Raw genomic sequence first — 20,240 nt, 5'->3', positions numbered from 1 at the left:
CTCCGATTAACGCGGTTGGTTACGTACGGTGCAAAAGAAGTTTACCAAACATACATACAACATACATACAACATACATACAACATACATACCCGGGGTCACGCGGCGGCATCCCCTCCGCGTTTTACACCGAAGTGAATCGGCTAAGGATTGTAATTCGGCCCCAACTTTGTTGTCCATTACCTGGATGCCTTTACATGGTGGCGGTTGTGTGTACATCCTGCCTCCGACGACGTCACCAAGCCCCGCCCATCACCTCCCGTCCAGCGGCACAAGTGTAAACACGTGTTATCCGACCGGTTGAGTGATCAAGCCGATAATCGGTAGCGTATCGGATAGCCCAGCCCCTATACAAAATCTGAATTTTTATTTACACTGGAGGAATCCGATGAGCTATGAAGTTATTTTTCACAAATGTCCAGTAGCATATGAAAACGAGTAGTGAAGAAGCTTCCGGCCTTCGAGCGTAGGGGCGCGTGGCCACTGCTGTACAAACTTCATGGCAGTATAATGAGGCAGGCAACTTAGAAGTTGGGAATGGAGCCCGAGGCAAGGTGAGCGGTGTAGACGCGATGGGGAAGAGGAGATTGTGATAGAGGAGGCACCAGGACAGGATGGAGGAGGGCAGCTGACCGAGATGGGCACAGCAGTCGTGTCTTCCTTGTTGTGCCGCCCCCTCCAAGTGCCGCCCCTCCTTTGCGATGCCCCTTTTTGCGCTGTCCCTGCCATTGCTGCTGTTGTGCCAATATTGCTACAACTCTTTGTGTTGCGCCGCTTCCATCGCGGTATCGCGTTGTGCAGCCCTCCCCAAGCCCGTGTCTGTCGCTGTCCCCCAACGATAACGACACCTTCACCTCCCTCTCCCTCAACCCCCGCATCCCTCCCGTAACCCCTCCCCTCCTCCGACTCCTCCCCACCCGTCCCTTAACCCCTCCGCTCCCCGTGCCGGCGCAGGTCCGCGAGCGCCAGTCCGCGGAGGTGTCTGACCTGCGCCAGAAGCTGGAGACGGAGCGGGAGCGGCTGCTGCGGCACGAGGCGGAGGGGCGGCTGGCGGGGGCGCGCGCCGGCGCGCTGCAGGGCGAGCGGGACCGGCTGCTGGCCGAGAAAGAGCTCGCCGAGAGGGAGCGGCGCCAGCTGCAGGGCCAGCTGGATGCGCTGCGCGACGCGCACGAGAGCACGAGGCATGTGTCCTACCCCCTTACCCCCTCACCCCCTCACCCCCTCATCCGCCACTCCTTGCGCCGCCGTGAGTTTGGTCGTGAGGATCGTTGTGCAACTCGCCGCGTAGTTCAACTTCACGTGGCAGCTGTGTCGGGTGGTGGAGGGGTTTTAGACACAAGTTTGACCGGATCATTACGTGGCCTAACCCCAACTATGAATAAGGGGTCGGTTTTCACGATACGGTATGAATTTCCACGGAATGACGAATATTTCAAAAATATCTCACCGAGAGGGTCCCGTAAGATGGAGGATCTCGATGGCGAGGCTGACGCATGCGTAGCAGACGCTCGTTTACCACACGTACGGACTCTGTGACTTCAGACGCAGATTTTGACGATACAATTATCGTGACGTCAGTTTCGTTAACTTTGCGTTCCGCGCGTTTAACCATTTTCTACTCGAGTTTGAAAGTGTTAGTGCGTTAGCTGCATCCGTCTGTAACACGGGGTCCCGATAACTCCAATGCGAATTGCATTTCAGCATCGAATTGCGTCGCTATTGGGGGACATGCATTCACACTCAAGCCCAAGGCCGTTGGCAGTGGCAGCTGGCACTGTGGCAAAGGGGGCGACTCAAAGCTTGACGATAAAATACCAGCGCTACAAGACTGAGAAGCCTCGTCGGCCAAGACGACGACGACGTCACACGCGGTGCTTGCCGTCCGACGATGGAATTTGCGCGTCCTCACGTTGCGCGCCATGCGCAGTCACCGCGTGCGTCTCGAAAGGTAACGGTATTCATCGTCATCAGCCACGATCGATCCACTGCTGGATGGAAGGCTGAGCCCCCCAAGTACGCCGCCATTCGCCGGTGACGAGTAGCTGCCGACGACCGTGACGACGATAGCGACGTTGTCCCATCGCCCGGCCACGTCGCGTGCGCAGGACGGCGCTCGCGGAGTCGCAGGCGCGCTGCTCCGAGCTGGAGTCGCGCGTGCACGAGCGAGCGGAGGGACAGGCGGCGACGCCGTCGGCGTCGCCGTCGCCGTCGCGCCTCGGTAGAACCCAGGACCTGGACGGCGGTGATGCGGAGGCGGCGATGGAGGCGGAGTGGCGTGCGCGGTGCGAAGAGGCCAACATCGTGGTGGAGACCAGGGAGGCCGAGCTGCAGCTGGCAACGATGCAGGTGTGTGTGCGGCGGTGTGTGCGCGGGATACAGTCATGCAACGGTCAGTGCACCGCACTACGAACCCGGCGACCCGAGTTTGATTCCCGCTCACGGCCAACACCAGTGACGATTGTCTGAACCGGTCCTGGGCCTTCCCTAGGTCGAATCAGCCTCAAATGAGTACCTGGTGCGGTGTGTAAACATAGCCACTGGGGAGACAAAGGCGGCCGGGCGTGGTGCTGGCCACCCACCCCCTCGTGTGCCGTGGCGGCCTTAATAGGTGCTCGCTAACAGCGCTTGCCCCTACAGTCTGTTGAGGCTACACGGGGGATCTTTGTCTTTATGTGTGCGGAGCGGCGGCACGGCGACAAGCACACTGTGATGCAAACTCGCTCACAACTGATAACAGTGGCGAATATCTGTACCTGTACAGGTCGCCTTCAATGAGTACCTTAATGTGTTGTGTAAACATCATCACTCGGGAGACAAAGGCAACCAGGCATGGCCCTGGCCACACCACACCCTCGTGTGCCATTCTGATTTTCATAGGTGCTTGCTCACAGGACTGGCCCCAACAGCCTCTTGGCTAACCATCGAACAAAGGCGGTCACTCTGCATCGCGCGCTTTCAGATGCGTGGCCGTCTGTAACGCTCTTCCTTCCGATTTTAGTAAGCCACTGGAGCTATGCACTTTTAAATCGTCTCGATTAAAAACGTATTTCTTTTGAACTGCTTTGTGTTTAGTTTGTTGTCCTTCCCCCGTACCTCCCGATTAGCACGGTTGGCTACGTACGGTGCGAAAGAAGTTCAACATACGTACGTGCAAGCATACCGGGGTGATCTTTGTTTTTCGCGTGTAGGTGTGAGTGGGTGTGCGTGTCGGCAGGTGCCACGTTGGCCTTGGTGGGCGCTCGCTCACAGCGCTTTGTGCTCGCGCAGGTGCGGGAGCTGGAGGAGGAGTGTCGCCGGCTGCGAAGTCAGGCGCAGGAGCACAGAGACGCGCAGCCACACCTGGGCAGGTGCGGGTCACGCACAAAGACAAAGATCGCACCCTTCCGTATAGCCTTCACGGACTGTTAGGTTGGGGCAAGTGAGGATAGCGAGCACCTACGAAGGCCGGAACGATGGCACACGAAGCGGTGGCCAGCACCACTTCCGATTAGCACGGTTGGCTACGTACGGTGCGGAAGAAGTTCACCATACACGAACCACGCCCGAGTGCTGATGTTTACACACTGCACGAGGTACGTGTTTGTATATATGTCTGTTGAACGTCGTTCGCACCGTATGTAGCCAACCGTGCTAATTGGAGGTGCATTTGAGGCTGAGTCGACTTAAGGGAGGCTCAGGACAAGTTCAGACAATCACCAATGGTGTTGAACAGTACTCGGGTTGCTGGGTTTGTAGTGCAGTGCCCTAGCCACTATACTACCACTCCCCACACGAAGACCCGCCAATCACATCCGTGCGTGTGCATGATTGTTCTTGGTTCTTTTTTTCGCTCCCATGCGTTGAATCGCCCACGCGCGCCCTCTCGCTCTCCCCACGCCGGCCGGCGTGCCGCAGCGCAAGCGCCGGTGACACCGGGGAGGAGGTGGAGTCGCTGCGGCGCCGGCTCGGCGAGAACCAGGAGCTGCAGCAGCAGCAGGAGAAGCTCATCGCCACTCTGAGAGAGGTCAGAGGTCAAAGGGGTTGGGGGCTGGGGCGGAGGCGGCAGTGCCATGCTTTCGTCCTTTGTGTCTTTGTGTCTCTCTGTGTCAATTGTATGCTTTCGTCCTTTGTGTCTCTGTGTCTTTGTGCCTCCATGTCTCCGTTTCTCCATGTCTTTGTGTCTCCATGTCTTTGTGCCTCCGTGTCTTTGTGTCTCCGTGTCTTTGTGTTTCCATTTCAATTGTATCTCTCTTGTCTTTGTGCCTCCGTGTCTTTGTGTCTCCGTGTCTTTATGTATTTGTATCTCCGTGTCTTTTTGTCTCCGTGTTTCTTTGTCTTTGTGTCTCCATGTCGTGTGTGTCTCCATGTCGTGTGTGTCTCTGTGTCTCTGTGCGGCACAGGAGCTGGAGGAAGCGATGATGAAACGGCCGCATGAAATTCGGGTGAGATGGTGTCGTGCGTGTGGGCGCACATGTGGGCGCCTGTATGTGTGTGCGTGTGTGCGTGCGTGCGTGCGTGTGTGTGCGTGAGTGTGGGCGCGTGTGTGTGCGTGCGTGTGTGTGCTTGCGTGTGTGTGTGCGTGAGTGTGGGCGCGTGTGTGTGTGTGCGTGAGTGGACGCGTGTGTATGTGCGTGCGTGCGTGTGCGTGCGTGTGTGTGTGCGTGAGTGTGGGCGCGTGTGTGTGCTTGTGTCTATAGGTGTGGGGAGCGGTGGCACAGTGGTTAGCGCACTGTCCTATGAACCCGGCCACCCAAGTTAGATTCCCTCTCATGGCCACCATCGATGATTAATATCTGAATCGGTCCTGGGCTTCCCTCTCCTAGGTAGGTCAACTCAGCCTTGAGTACCTTCTGCAGTGTGTTAACAGGAGCATTGGGGAGACAAAAGCGGCTGGGCGTGGTTCTAGCCACACCACCTCCTGGTTCACCATGCCAGCCGCCATAGGTGCTTGCTAACAGCGCTTGCCCCAACAGCCTGTGTAGGCTACACGGGAGGGATCTTTGTCTTTGCATAGACGTGGGTGTGTGCACGCGTGGGTGCATGTGTATGCGTGTGGTTGCGTGTGCGCGAGCAGCATTCTCTAGACGAGCTGGACGGGGAGCTGAGCGTCGTCCGTGCGGAGATGGAGCGCGTGTGGGACGAGCTCCGGAGCCGTGATGCTGCCCTGGAGGACCAGCAGCTGGAGCTGACCTCCACGCGCGCCCAGGTCGGCTGAGTCGTGAGGTTTTGGGTCAACTAGGTCACGGAGTTCTGGGTCGGGCGGGTCACAGGGTCTTGGGTGGGCCAGGTCACGAGGTGCTGGGTGGGCCAGGTCACGGGGTGCTGGGTGGGCCAGGTCACGGGGTGCTGGGTGGGCCAGGTTACGGGGTGCTGGGTGGGCCAGGTCACAAGGTGCTGGGTGGGCCAGGTCACGAGGTCCTGGATAGGCCAGGTCACGAGGTGCTGGGTGGGCCAGGTCACGGGGTCTTGGGTGGGCCAGGTCACGGAGTCGTAGGTAGGCCACATGGTCACCAGGATAGCCAGGTCATGGTCACAGAGGTCAAGGGGCCGCATGGTCGACGCGTCCTTTTACTCGTCCCTCCGCCAGCGCTGCATTTGTCTCGAATTTTGTACCCCTGCCACTGCTGTTCCCCACCCCGCTCCGTTTCCATGATAATCGTTAGCTGGCGAGCTGCAGTGCGGAGAGACGAGGCCTGGAGCAAGAGGTCGCGACCTTACGGAGGGAGCTCACTCACAAGTAAGCGGCGAACGTGTCCGCATCAATCCCACTCACTCCCACTCATACTCTACTCCCACTCACTCCCGTTCACACTCCACTCCCGCCTCACTCCCGCTCACACTCATTCACACCCCACGCTCGCTCACACTCCACTCGCGTCAGCCGACTGCAACCCGTCGTCGCGAGCGACTCTGTGTCAGACGGTACGGAAGGAGGGATCGTCGTTTTGTCCGATCCCACTGAACTCTCGACTCTCCGCGAGCGGATTCACGCGGGTTGCACATTAACCGTGCTCGCGTAGAGCACAGTGACGTGTTGACGCGCGCGCTGCTCCCCGCTTGTCGCGCGTCGGTTACTCAGCACGAGCCTTGTACACAACTACACCGATGCCCTCGGCTTCTTTACCCCCATTTAACCTACAATAACCAATGTTTTAACATCCTTATTCACGTGTGTTTTGCATGATGTGTGTTTTTTCTTTTATTTGGGCCTCACCCCTCCTCCACCATCCCCCCCCTCTCCCCGTTAGCCCGAGCGATCGAGAGTTGACTGAGCGGCCAATCGTCTTGGCGACTGTGCACAGCGGGATTCCATTTTTTGTGCGATACGAGTGGCGCTCGCGTACCGGGCCTCCTGAGGCGCGGTCGCTTGTGTCCGTGCTCCTGTACAGGCGGCATACACCAGAAACAAGCACACGCTTGTTTCGTTCCCGTCGGTAATGTTTAAAATCGAACGGCTTTGGAACATCGAGGATTGTCGAGTCGGCAGCAAGCGGCCGGTCGGGCCCAGCCCGAGCAACCGCTCCTGGCCCGGCTTCGTGCTGTTAGAGCTCGTCGGCGATCCGCAGCCGACTGACGCGCTTGCCGGGCGGTGCTTGCCACTGTGCGCGTGGCCGCAGGGAGGAGACGTGTGGCAGCAGGGAGCGGGCGCTGGCAGCCGAGAAGACCCAGCTGACGGTGAAGCTCACGGCGCTGGAGATGAAGGTCGGTGCTTGGGGGCACCGCTGCCGTGGCGGCTGGGTTTGGCGGTTTGCGTTTGGCGGTGGAGACCTCCCTCACCGCCCACCCGCATGCCCTCTCTGCCAGGTGTCGGAGAGGGAGATGCTGGATGAGAGCCGGGCGCGCTCGGGCTCCACGCTCACGGAGAAGCTGGAGAGGTAGCGCCACTCGCGTGCCGGGCGGCACGTGCCCACCGCCACAAGCGCCACGGTCCAGCGGTGACCCCGTGGGGCCCCTCTGCATGTGCCCGTGTGTGCAGGGGAGGCTGTGATCACATTGTGTCTGTGTGTGTCTGTCTGTGTGTGTGTGTCTGTGTGTATGTCTGTCTGTGTGTGTGTGTGTGTCTGTCTGTGTGTGTGTGTCTGTCTGTGTGTGTGTCTGTCTGTGTGTGTGTGTCTGTCTGTGTGTGTGTCTGTGTGTGTGTCTGTGTGTGTGTGTGTCTGTCTGTGTGTGTGTCTGTCTGTGTGTGTGTCTGTCTGTGTGTGTGTGTCTGTGTGTCTGTGCGTATGTCTGTCTGTGCGTATGTCTGTCTGTGCGTGTGTCTGTGTGTGTGTGTCTGTGTGTGTCTTTATGTGGCTGGGTATTGTGGCAGTTAGCGCTCACGGCCACCACCAGTGACGATTATATCTGAACCTGGGCCTCCCCTAGGTCGACTCAGCCGCAAAGGAGTACCTGGTGCGGTGTGTAAACATCGCCACTTGGGAGTCAAATGTGGCCGGGCGTGGTGCTGGCCACCCACCCACACGTGCGCCGTTCCGGCCTTAATAGGTGCTCGCTAACAGCACTCTCCCCAACCAGTCCTCGTAGGCTGCACGTGAGATCTTTGTGTTTTGCGTGTGTAGCGTGCGTCATAGTGCTTGGGAGGGAGCTTGTTGTATCACATGAGCTGCGGGAGTTCCCTGTGGCCAGTGATTGATTATAAGAGGACGTTTCAGTCGGGATTCCGTCTGGTTCCTAGCGCAGGGTGCGCTCCTTGTCACTCACTCATTAACTCCATCTCCGGCCAAAGTCAATTCCTGTTGTTTTGCTCGCAAGTCGAGCGGCGTTTGTCGGCGGTGCCATCATTTTCCTCGGCAGCCTCAGATTTGGGACGGTTTATGTGTGGCTCTCTCCGTGTGGCTCACTCCGTGTGGCTCACATCTTAGACAATGGGTACCCCCCGCACCCCCCGCACCCCCCGCCTTGAGCAGCTCGTGGCGAGGCGGCTTGCGAACGCCACTTCTTGCCGTGGCGGAATGGGAAAGCCTCACAGCGTCTCTTCAGGAGGGCTCTGCTGCTGCGTTGGCCGGTTTGGCTGTGGGGGGTTTATCGAATGGGATGAACCCGGAGAATCCGGCGGAAAGCCGTGCAGAACAGGGGGAGAGAATACACATGCATACACATTCATACACATGCATACACATTCATACACATGCATACACATTCATACAAAGACAAAGGCCTTTAACAGACTTTTGGGCAAGTGCTGTTAGCGAGCACCTATGACGGCCGGCACAGCACACGAGGGGGTGGGTGGCCAATACCACGCCCGGCCGTCTTTGTCTCCCCAGTGGTGATGTTTACACACCACACCAGGTACTCATTTGAGGCTGAGTAGACCTAGGGGAGGCCCAGGACCGGTTCAAATAATCGTCACTGGTGTTTGCTGTGAGCGGGAATCGACTCGGTTTGCCGGATTCATAGCGAGGCGCGCTAACCGCTACACTACCGCTCCCCACACATTCATATACATATACACACATACACAAAGACAAAGATCCCCCGTATAGCCTTAAGAGACTGTTGAGGCAAGTGCTGTTAGCGAGCACCTATGAAGGCCAGCACGGCACACGAGGGGGTGTGTGGCCAGCACCACGCCCGACCGCCTTTGTCTCCCTAGTGGCAATGTTTACACACCGCACCAGGTACTCATTTGAGGCTGCGTCGACTTAGGGGGGGCCCGGGACTGGTTCAGATAATCGTCACTGGTGTTGGCCGTGAGCGGGAATCGAACCCGGGTCGCCAGGTTCGCTGCACAGCGCGCTAACCGCTACACGACACATACACACATACACACACATACACACATACACACACAACAACAACCGCCATTCGCCACTAAGTGGCGATGACGTCACCACGACGCTTGTTCCAGGCTATGTGCACCCTGAGGCCACGTGAAGTGTCGAACGCCCGCTGGCAGGAGGTCACGGGGCAGACCCAGGTGCCACGGGTCGACTGACTGAGATGACTGGCTGATGCACCACCTGTGCCCCCTACTGTGCCAACCTGCTGTGCTTTAGCCACCCGGCGCTCCGCTCGTTGTTGTGAGCGTCGCTCCTCCGCCCTCCGTTGTTGTTGGAGGGCGACTACCTCCAACTGCCCAGTAGCATCCTTCACGAGCCTCCTCCACAGAGGCCGATCTTGACACCGCTGGTACCAGTCATCGGCAAGTCCACTCAGCTCCACGTCCTCCTGTACCACATCACTCCATCTCTTCTCTAGCCCGTGCCGCGCCCGCTTAGCCCCCTCAATCCGGCCGAACAAAAGCTGTTTCGGCATGCGGTGGCTGGGCATGCGGGCTACATGACCCAGCCATCGCAGCCTTGCCCGCCGGAGGAGCTCACCAATGGGACCTTGCCCAGATCTTTCAAGGATTTGTGAGCTCCTCACACAATCCAGCCTGGTTAAACCCAGGATGGATCGTAGGCAGGCCAGCCTAAATGTTTCTAACCGGCGAAGATGTTCCATTAGGGCGGTCCACGTTTCACAAGCGTAGAGAAGGGAGGGAATGACCATGGCCGAGAAGACCTGAAGCTTAGTGCGGAGCGACAGACCAGGTAGCTTCCACACAGCGTTACGCAACCGATGAAAAGATATTGCCGCTCGACTGATTCGGAGTGAGACCTCTGCTGTTAAACTGGAGCCAGTCATAAGCACACTGCCCAGGTATGGGAAACTCTCCACTCTCTCCACAACTGCCCCATCACCGATTGGGAGTTGTGGGGGTCGAGTGTCCGATGGTACAAAATACCCAGGCAGGTGCTTAGTTTTGGTGGGGCTGATGGTAAGGCCCCACCTCTTAGTGGCATGTTCCAGTCTCAGCAGCAGCGTCTCCAACTCCTCCTCTGACTGAGCAGCTATTACCAAATCATCAGCATACATAATGTGGTTGACCAATAGGGAGCCATCCCTTGACCGCACCTGGGCATCGATCAGCCTCCCATTATATCTGTACCATATGGAGATTCCCCCAGTACAGCTATTGAAGGCTTCACGAACTACGTGGTCAAAATAGATGTTAAATAATGTGGGAGCCAGAGGACATCCCTGTCGCACCCCAAGGTGTACAGGGAATGGCTCTGACTCCCGGCCACGTAGTTTTACCCGGGCCCGCTCACCATCATGAAGGTCCTTAATGATCGTGAGCAGAGGGTCAGGTACTCCAAAAGCACGAAGAACGACCCAGAGCCCAGGCCTACTGATGGTATCATAGGCCTTGACCAGGTCAATAAAGCAGAGATGTAGGTCTTGTTGGAATTCCCAACATCTCTGCTGTAGCAGACGGACAGAAAATATGGCATCTGTGCAGGACCGCCCTTTCCTGAAACCGCATTGGGGCTCCGCAAGCCTCTCCTCAGCGTGCCTGGCAAGGCGATGCTGAATAATCCTTGCCAAGACCTTTCCCGGCACACTGAGGAGTGAGATGCCCCTGTAGTTGTTACAGTCTGTGCGGTCCCCCTTCTTAAAGAGGGGGACCACCAGGGCATCCTTCCAATTCTGCGGAACCCATCCAGTGGCCCAGACCGTTGTTATGATGTCATATAGGGCAGTCTGTGCACAAACGCCACCCTCCCTCAGCATTTCGCTTGGGAGATCATCTCTGCCCGCTGCCTTTCCTGGTCTCAGACTCCCGATCGCCTTCAGCACTTCCTCAACAGATGGCACCTCAGCCAGCCACTCACAGGGGGTGACTTCTTCCAATATTTGAGGCACTGCAGCCTCAGCAGGGTCATCCTCACTTTGTGCCACGATGTTTTCCTGGCTGAGGGATTTTCCCTCCCCCAGGACCTCACAGAAATGCTCAGCAAATCTGCAAACCTGTTCCTGGGGGTCGGAGATTGGATCACCGTTTTTCCCCTAATGATGGTAATAGGTGTGGCGCTGCAGGTTACTTTTTTGATGGAGTTAAATAGAGATTTGTGATCACGGGCCACTGAGGCAGACTGAGGCAGACTCCATCTCCTCAGCAACCTGCGACCACCACCCATCCTTGCAGCGCCTCACGGCTCTCCGAACCTCCGAGCGAAGGCTGCGGTAAGCCTCCTCATTCTCTGACGTGGGATTCTGTAGCCGATGACAGTGGGCCTGTCGCTTTTTCTCAACCATCCTGAACACCTCCTCTGTCAGCCAGGGTCTCTGGGGAGGTCTGGACCGCGTACCCAAAGCAGCCATTGCAGCTGCATGAGTCACAGTCCTAAACCTCGCCCATTTACCCTCGACATCAGGAGGAGTCGGGGACGATGCCAATCCCAGCCGCAAGCGATGATGAAATTCTCGCTTGCAACTTTCATCAGATAACTGAGACCAGGCCACTTTAGGTCGGAATGGGGTCCTGGGTGTACACCCACCACCGGAGTGGAAGAATGGCAGGCGCATCTTACAGATGACAAGTCGATGGTCAGAGGGCAGATCAGCTCCACGGTAGGTCCTGGTGTCAAGGACATGGGCTCGCATCCGCTGGTCCGTCACTATGTAGTCCAGCAGATGTTCTTGCTTGGACCCGGCATGCATCCATGATGTGTGGATGCGCCGATGCCGGAACAGCGTGTTGGTAATTACACGCCCATGGGCTGCACAAAAATCTAGCAGCCTCCTACCGTTGTTATTGAGCTGATCTGGCCCATGCCCTCCAATCACTCCAGACCAGGTGCCGGTATCATGACCAACTCGGGCATTAAAGTCACCCAACATGATGACTCTATCCCGAGGGGCCACTTTAGCCAGCACCTGTGACAGGAGGTCATAGAAGGCATCTGACTCATCGGCTTTGCCTGCATCCCTTCACGGATGTTCATCTTCGGTGGGGGCATAAGTAACCACGACCACCATTCCTCGCCTCCGGTTGATGGGAAGGCGAGCCCAAAGTAGCCTAGGGCTTACAGCTTCCCACACCTCACCGCCACGCTCCCACGCCCCCTTCATACATACACACATACACACACATACAAAAAAACAAAGATCCCCCATATAGCCTTAACAGACTGTAGGGGCAAGTGCTGTTAGCGAGCACCTATGAAGGCCGGAACGGTACACGAGGGGGTGGGTGGCCAGCACCACGCCCGACCGCCTTTGTCTCCCTAGTGGCAATGTTTACACACCGCACCAGGTACTCATTTGAGGCTGAGTCGACCTAGGGGAGGCCCGGGACCGGTTCAGACAATCGTCACTGGTGTTGGCCGTGAGCGGGAATCGAACCAGGGTCGCCAGGTTCATAGCGCAGCGCGCTAACCGCTACACTATCGCTCCCCACACACATACACACACACATACACACACACATACACACACACATACACACACATGCACATTTCACCTAGAGGCTCTTCTTGCTGTGAGGCACGAGAGCGTAACCATTGCAGCCACTCTGCCGACCGTGTGTGGGATGTATCGTAGTACCTGTGTATATTTTCTGTATACGTATAGAAACTGTATATAGTACAGGCATTGGTGTTGTAATGTGCATATGTGTGCATGTGTGTGTGTGTATATAGTGTGTGCGGACGCACGTGTGTGTTTGTGCATGTGTATATAGCGCGTGCGTGCGTGTGCGTGTGCGCGTCAGCCTTGAGCGTGAGAACCGGGAGTTCCGCCAGCGCCACAACAAGGCCCGGGCGCAGGCCGAGGATCTGGCGGCCAAAGTGCAGGGTGACAACTCGCCGCACCACCACCACCACCGCCGCACCGCCACCTCGCTACTACCTCATCAGCCTCGTCGCTATCCCACCACTGCCCCACACGCTCTTCTCACCTTGGCAGGTCCTCGCTAACAGCACTTTCCCCGGCAGTCTATCCAACAACAAGGGAGATCTTTTGTCTTTTTCCGTCCTTCCGTGCGGATCGCAGATCTGTCGCGGCTGAACCTGGCACTGCAGGAGGAGCGCGACCACGCGCAGCGGGAGCTGCGGCAAATCTGCAGCGGGTTCCAGGTTGTGCGGCGCTCCCGCCCGGGAGGGACACCCTCGCTCGGCGCACCGCTCCGCACGGGACCCGTGCCCAAACCTCACCCCGATATTGCGACACCGGCGTCACGGCGTCACGCGTGCGACCCTCCGTGTCGGAGAACTTCCATCGGGAAGCGGATATCACAGAGCTGCCTCTGAGATTTATTCGCTTGACCTTCGCTGCCCATACAGCAGAGGGCAGCACATTGCCTGCTATCCCGCCACGGAGAGAAATCTTTGTCCCGTACACGATCCAAGCCGGAAGGAGCTAAATGTTAAGTGCGGCAGGAGTTTGGGGTCACGGAAGGAGGCGTTGAGTAGAGAACTTGATGTGTGTGTGTGCCTGCAGCATGCGTGCATGTGCGTACACGTGTATATGTATGTGCGTGCTTGTTTGCATGTCTGTGCACGTATGTGGGGATGGGTAGTGTCGCAGTTGGCGTGCTGCGCTACGAACCCGTCGAGCCGAGTTCGATTCCCATTCATGACCAATGAATATTTAAACCAGTCCTGAGCCTCCCTTAGGTCAATTTAGTCTTAAAATTAGTACCTCTTTCTGTAAAAACATTGCCACTGGGGAGTGGGAGGCATGGTGTTTGGCACCCACTCCCTTGTGTGCCGTGCCGGCCTTCATAGGTGTTCGCTCACAGGTGGATCTTTGTCTTTCATTCGGTGGGTACAGGACCTGCGGGACTCCACGGAAATTCAAAAGCTGCGCGTGCGGGAGTTGGAGGGAGTTGCCCGGCATCTGCAGAAGGACGACCAACTCAAAACGACCCAGGTGGTCCACCCAACACCAACAACAACAACCGCCATTCACCACTAAGTGGCGGGAACGTCACCAAGGCACCTGCGCCTGGCTTGGTGCACTTTAAGGCCACTTGAAGTGTCAAACGCCCGCTGGCAGGAGGTCACGGGACAGACCCAGGTGCCATGGGTTGACTTATATGGTTGGCAGATGCACCACCTGTGCCTCCTATTGTGCCACCTTGCTGCGTTTTATCCAACCGGCGCTCCGCTAGTTGTTGTGAGCGTCACTCCTCTGCCCTCCGCTGTTGTTAAGAGGGTGGCTGCCTCCAACTTCCCAGTAGCGTACTGCACGAGCCTCCTCCACTGAAGCCGATCTTGACACCGCTGGTACCAGTCATCGCCAACTCAGCTCCACGTCCTCATGTGCCACATCACTCCATCTCTTGTCTAGCCCGTGCCACACCCGTTTAGTCCCCTGTCTCCGGCCGAACAAAATCTGTTTGGGCATGCGGTGGCTGGGCATGCGGGCGACATGAACCAGCCAACGCAGCCTTGCCTGCCGGAGCAGCTCGCTGATGGGACTTTGTCTGGACCACCACCACTACACCACACCACGGCACTCGCAGTACCAGGCACCCCTCACTCGCTGGTCACACTCCAACACCACGCACGCCACACACCACAACACAGCTGGCACATGATCAGGATGTTTAGCAACACGACACACTAGGTTGCAGGACAATTGCCCTTTGCTCCTTCTAAATGCCCACTGAACCTACCCTTACTACTCAGGCGTGCCCTTTCCTTATCTCGCCGTGCCCTCTTGTGCCGTGCCCTGACTTGACCCTGACCTAACCTTGACCGCTTCTTGAGATTTGGATGCATTTAGACGCTTTCATTATTGCCATCGGCAGCAGCCATTGTCAATCCACTGTTGGATGAAGGCCTCCCTGGGTCACGTCCAACCTTCACACGTCAAAATTGTGATTGTTGCCGTCCCCTAACTGCGCTCCCTGACCTTGACCGCGTGCGCCCTCTGACCCCGCCGTCCCGCGCCCCCTGCCCCGCACACCGTCAGCTGACGGCGTTGGTGATCGAGCTGCGGGAGCTGCGCAAGGCGTACCAGACGGTGTCGGGTGCGGAGCCGAGCGGCGGGGACCCCTCGCACGCCGACTGGGTGTCACGCTCGCGCATCATCCGGGTACGTGCCGGGGCGGGGGTCAGGCGCATGTTTGTGTGTGTGGTGTGTGTGTAGAGTGTGTGTGTGTGGTGTGTGTGTGTGGTGTGTGTGTAGAGTGTGTGTGTGTGGTGTGTGTGTGTGGTGTGTGTGTAGGGTGTGTGTGTGTGGTGTGTGTGTAGGGTGTGTGTGTGTGGGGTGTGTGTGTGGGGTGTGTGGTGTGTGTGTAGGGTGTGTGTGTAGGGTGTGTATGTGGTGTGTGTGTGTAGGGTGTGTGTGGGGTGTGTGTTTGGGGTTTGTGTGGTGTGTGTGTGTGGTGTGTGTGGTGTGGTGTGTGTGTGGTGTGTGTGTGTGGGGTGTGTGTGTGTGGGGTGTGTGTGTGTGGGGTGTGTGTGGGGTGTGTGTGGAAGGTGTATGGGGAGTGGTAGTGTAGCGGTTAGCGCGCTACATTATGAACCCGGTGACCCAGGTTCAATTCCTGCTCACGGACACCGTCGGTGATGATTATCTTAGGTCAGCTCAGCCTTAAATTGAGTACCTGGTGTGGTGTGTACACATTGCCACGAGGGAGACAAAGGCGGCCGGGCGTGATGCTGGCCACCCAGCCTCTCGTGTGCTGTGCCGACCTTCATAGGTGCTCTTGCCCCAACAGTCTGTTAGGCTATACAGGAGGCTCGTGAAGGACGCTGCTGGGGAGAGGCAGTCGCTCTCTAACAACAGTGGAGGGCAGAGGAGCGACGCTCACAACGAGCGGAACGCCAGGTGGCTAAAACACAGCAAGTTGGCACAGTAGGGGACACAGGTGGTGCATCGGCCAGTCATCTCAGTCAGTCGACCCATGGCACCTGCAGGGTCTGTACTGTGATCTCCTGCAACGGGCGTTCGAGGCTGCACGTGGCCTCAAAGTGCACATAGCCTGGCACAAGTGCCGTGGTGACGTCACCGCCACTTAGTGGCCAACGGTGGTTGTTGTTGCGTGCGTGTGTGCGCGTGCGGCGCGCTCGCTAGAACGCGATCGAGGCCATAGAGGGCCAGGCGGGACGCGTGCGGGTGCTGGAGGAGGAGCTGCGGGCCGTGCGGGCCACGCCGGGGTTTGAGAGCCTGGAGGCCGAGCTCCAGCAGCTGAGGAAGGACGCACAAGCAAACTCCAATAAGGCACGGGCGCCGTCAACACGTGGCTCACGCACCACTCGCACATACACAGGAGCACGCACGCACACACGCCAAAATTATGCACCGCTCGCACACAGAATACACACCTCACACACACACACAGAGTACGCACCACTCACATACTGCATCTACACATGAGTATACACCACTCACACACACAAAGAGTACACACCACTCACACACCACTCACACACACAAAGAGTACACACCACTCACACACCACTCACACACACAAAGAGTACACACCACTCACACACACCACTCACATACACCACTCACACACACCACTCACACACACTACTCACACACCACTCACACACACAAAGAGTACACACCACTCACACACCACTCACTCACACACCACTCACACACACCACTCACACACCACTCACACACCACTCACACGAGTACACACCACTCACACACCACTCACACGAGTACACACCACACACACCACTCACTCACTCACACACCACTCACTCACACACCACTCACACACACCACACACTCACACGAGTACACACCACTCACACACCACTCACACGAGTACACACCACTCACACACCACTCACACGAGTACACACAACTCACACACCACTCACACGAGTACACACCACTCACACACCACTCACACACACACCACTCACACACACCACACACACCACTCACACGAGTACACACCACTCACACACCACTCACACACCACTCACACACCACTCACTCACACACCACTCACACACACACACACCACTCACACGAGTACACACCACATCATTCTCCCCCCCCCCCCACGTGAGTAACCGTGGTGTGGGTGCTGGCGGGCGTCACTGCCGCCGTGGTTCCGCGTGGCGCAGGTGACGGCCTTGGTGATCGAGCTGAAGCTGCTGAAGGAGAAAAACAAGAAGCTCATGAGAGGTACGAACACAACAACAACAACAACCGCCATTCGCCACTAAGTGGGGGTGACGTCACCACGACGCTTGTGCCAGGCCATGTGCACCTTTATGCCACGTGAAGTGTCGAACGCCCGCTGGCAGGAGGTCACGGGGCAGTCCTTGCAGGTGCCACGGGTCGACTGACTGAGATGACTGAGATGACTGGCTGATGCACCACCTGTGCCCCCCTGCTGTGCCAACCTGCTGTGCTTTAGCCACCCGGCGCTCCCCTCGTTGTTGTGAGCGTCGCTTCTCCGCCCTCCGTTGTTGTTGGAGGGCGACTGCCTCCAACTGCCTAGTAGCGTCCTTCACGAGCCTCCTCCACAGAGGCCGATCTTGACACCGCTGGTACCAGTCATTGGCAAGTCCACTCAGCTCCACGTCCTCCTGTACCACATCACTCCATTTCTTCTCTAGCCCGTGCCGCGCCCGTTTAACCCCCTCGATCCGGCCGAACAAAAGCTGTTTCGGCATGCGGTGGCTGGGCATGCGGGCTACATGACCCAGCCAACGCAGCCTTGCCTGTGGGAGGAGCTCATTGATGGGACTTTGTCCACATCTTTCAAGGATTTGTGAGCTCCTCACACAATCCAGCCTGGTTGAACCCAGGATGGATCGTAGGCAGGCTAGCCTAAATGTTTCTAACTGGCGAAGATGTTCCATTAGGGGGGTCCACGTTTCGCAAGCGTAGAGAAGGGAGGGAATGACCGTGGCCAAGAAGACCTGAAGCTTCGTGTGGAGCGACAGACCAGTTAGCTTCCATACAGTGTTATGCAACTGATTAAAAGATATTGCCACTCGACTGATGCGGAGTGAGACCTGCTGTTAAACCGGAGCCGGTCATGAGCACACTGCTCAGGTATGGAAAACTCTCCACTCTCTCCACAACTACCCCATCACCGATGGGGAGTTGTGGGGGTGGAGTGTCCGATGGTACAAAATTCCGCACACACACTCACGCATACACGCACATAACAGCCGCTGTTTGCCAATCAGTGGTGGAGATGTCACCATAGCGCTCCTGCCAGGCTAGGTGCACCTTGAGGCCAGCACGTAAAGTATAGAAAGCTCATAAACAGGTCACGGGACAGACCCAGGTGCTGTGGGTTGACTTAGATGGCTGGCAGATGCACCAGCTTTGCTCTGCACTGTGACAACTCTCTGTGTTTTAGCCGCCCGGCGATTCGCTCGTTGTTATGAGCGTCGCTCCTCCACACTCCACTGTTGTTGGAGGGCGACTGGCTCCAATTGCCCAGTAGCGTCCTTCACGAGCCTCCTCCACAGAGGCCGATCTTGACACTGCTGGTACCAGTCATCGGCAAGTCCACTCAGCTCCACATCTTCCTGTACTGTATCAGTCCCATCTGATGCAGTACGGTCCGTGCCGTTCCCGTTTAGCCCCCTCTATCCGGCCGAACAGAAGCTGCTGGGGCACGCGGTGGCTGGGCATGTGGACTACATGACCCAGCCAACACAACCTCGCCTGCCAGGGGAGCTCACTGATGATGGGACTGCACACAAACACGCACGCACACGTGCACGTGGGAAGATGGGAAGTGTGCTGGCACCGTGTCAGGGCGAGCGAGTCTTTCAACCAAGATATTCCTTTTGCGATCGTCTTGCAGACAAAATCCATCTGGAGCAGAGGTTGGAGGATGGCGGCCTGTCGCACGAATTGTCACCCGACCTGTCATACGACCTCTCGCATGGGGGGAGGGGCAAGCAGGCGTGGGGCTCCACGCTCGCCGCAGAGGCGGGCGAACGCCCGTCCCAACCGACGCAACTCCGCCCCGCCGCAGGGCACGCCACGACGTCGCCTCGCGAGGAGCGGCCCTCGCCCTCGCCGCTCCTCGCGTCGGCGTCGCCCACGGTGGCGTCGGCGTCGGCGTCATCGTCACCGCGCACGACGTTGGGGTCGTTGGGGTCGGTGGGGTCGCAGGGGGGGCGCTCCGGGGGGACCCCGCAGCCGATCGGACGCCCCCGCCACTCGAGCCTGTCCCCCGTCCGCCGCGCGGAGAAGGCCACGCGCGGACACCGCGCGTGGCCTCGCCGCTCGCCCCTGTCTCACGAGGACTCAACGGAGGGGTCCCATCGAGAGGACCTCGTGGCCGGTAGGAGAAGTGATGTGGAGGAGGGTGAAGATGATGTTGGCGATGATGATGATGATGAGGATGCAGGCGAAGGTGCGATGTACAACACTGGGGAGTTTGGTCAGCTGCGCTCCACCCCGCTCCCGGCTGGGGTTCCCGAGCTCCCGGCGTTCCGGTCGCTATCGCCCCTGGCAGGGGCCCCTGTGTCACCCCCTGAGGCCTGCGACCAGGCCGGCCGGACCGGGGCAGCTGTCTCCCAGGAGCAGTGAGATGGGTGCTAAATAAAAACAAATGGGTTTAAGCAAAAATAATTCAATGGGGGTGTGTGAAATGCTGCTGATGTGTTGTTTTCTGTTGCTGTTGTTTGTTCACCATCGTCTGAAGCTAACTTCTTGTCCACCCTTTCACTCCCGCACGAGGGCAAGTTGGGCCAGGGTTAGGGATGTTGTAGCCCCCAACTCGCCCTGGACCTCGCTCTGATCTAATCCCAGCAAAGCCATCGGGGATATGTGGTCTCCTGCACAATGAGGACGTGGGTACCATGAGAGAGGCCTTCAACACAATGAGGACCTGGGACCAGTGTTAGGCCTCCGCCACAAACAACAGGATGGTTCGGTCCCATAACGGAGCCCCACACAATTGTGCACAGTGAGAAACCTCCAAACCGAGGACCTCCTAGTAAACGTGGGACGTCGGTCCAACATTTGGTCCCGACTGTCCCGACAACATGCCAAAGGTTATCCCAACGTCGCATGTTTACTGGGGCCGGTGGCTTGGAGACAGGTCGACGTGGCCGAGGGCCCGAGCGCCATGAGAGAGGCATTCACGGTGAGGGGTGGGTCGCGTTGCGTCGCACAGTTGAAGGGACAGGGTGCCCCTTGGCTCCCGATGTGAACGGAGGCGAAGGGAAATCACCCGGCCCTGGTCCCCAGGCCTCCCCGCACGAGTGGGGCGAGTAGGAGGGGAGCGGGTGCGAGTCCAGGGGTTGCTGTGTTGCACCTTTGAGATGTTGTGTGCCACAAATGTCTCGTCAGTTTATACGTGCGGTATTGTGATTTTTTTATTATAAATGTTTTTTTGCATGTAATGTTATTACAACTAGCAATGATTATAGAATTTGCACTCTTAAATAACATCCATGCGTGATTTATAATTGTAAAATGTTTTGAATAAAAAAAATCTTATTTTTGTTTGAAGTGAATAAAGGTTTTATTTTA

The 20,240-nt window shown here is 57.5% G+C and overlaps 2 protein-coding genes across 2 annotated transcripts in view; both read left to right on the top strand.

Moving 5' to 3' along the window:
- The window catches only part of LOC116942093 (uncharacterized), an 11,352-nt gene extending 9,273 nt beyond the window's left edge, over window positions 1–2,079 (top strand). The window contains exon 10 of the mRNA XM_032953667.2: window positions 954–2,079. Within this exon, the coding sequence (XP_032809558.2) occupies window positions 954–1,535 (582 nt within the window). The 3' untranslated portion in view covers window positions 1,536–2,079. The remainder of the gene's footprint in view (window positions 1–953) is intronic.
- LOC116942092 (uncharacterized) lies at window positions 1,919–20,240 on the top strand. Its single transcript, XM_032953666.2, has 16 exons — window positions 1,919–1,947; window positions 2,105–2,345; window positions 3,267–3,346; window positions 3,894–4,002; window positions 4,379–4,420; window positions 5,053–5,184; window positions 5,642–5,715; window positions 6,596–6,680; window positions 6,783–6,853; window positions 12,520–12,602; window positions 12,801–12,883; window positions 13,581–13,679; window positions 14,727–14,849; window positions 15,834–15,980; window positions 16,853–16,913; window positions 18,559–20,240. Exons 1-16 carry the CDS (start codon window positions 1,919–1,921, stop codon window positions 19,290–19,292), a joined length of 2,193 nt encoding a protein of 730 aa, XP_032809557.2. The 3' UTR covers window positions 19,293–20,240.

This window comes from Petromyzon marinus, chromosome 13, assembly GCF_048934315.1.
Source record: "Petromyzon marinus isolate PM22_M1 ecotype Great Lakes invasive population chromosome 13, UKy_Petmar_22M1.pri1.0, whole genome shotgun sequence".
NCBI lineage: Eukaryota > Metazoa > Chordata > Hyperoartia > Petromyzontiformes > Petromyzontidae > Petromyzon > Petromyzon marinus.
Note: the sequence above shows the minus strand (reverse complement) of the source record. Positions and strands in the feature narration are given on the sequence as shown.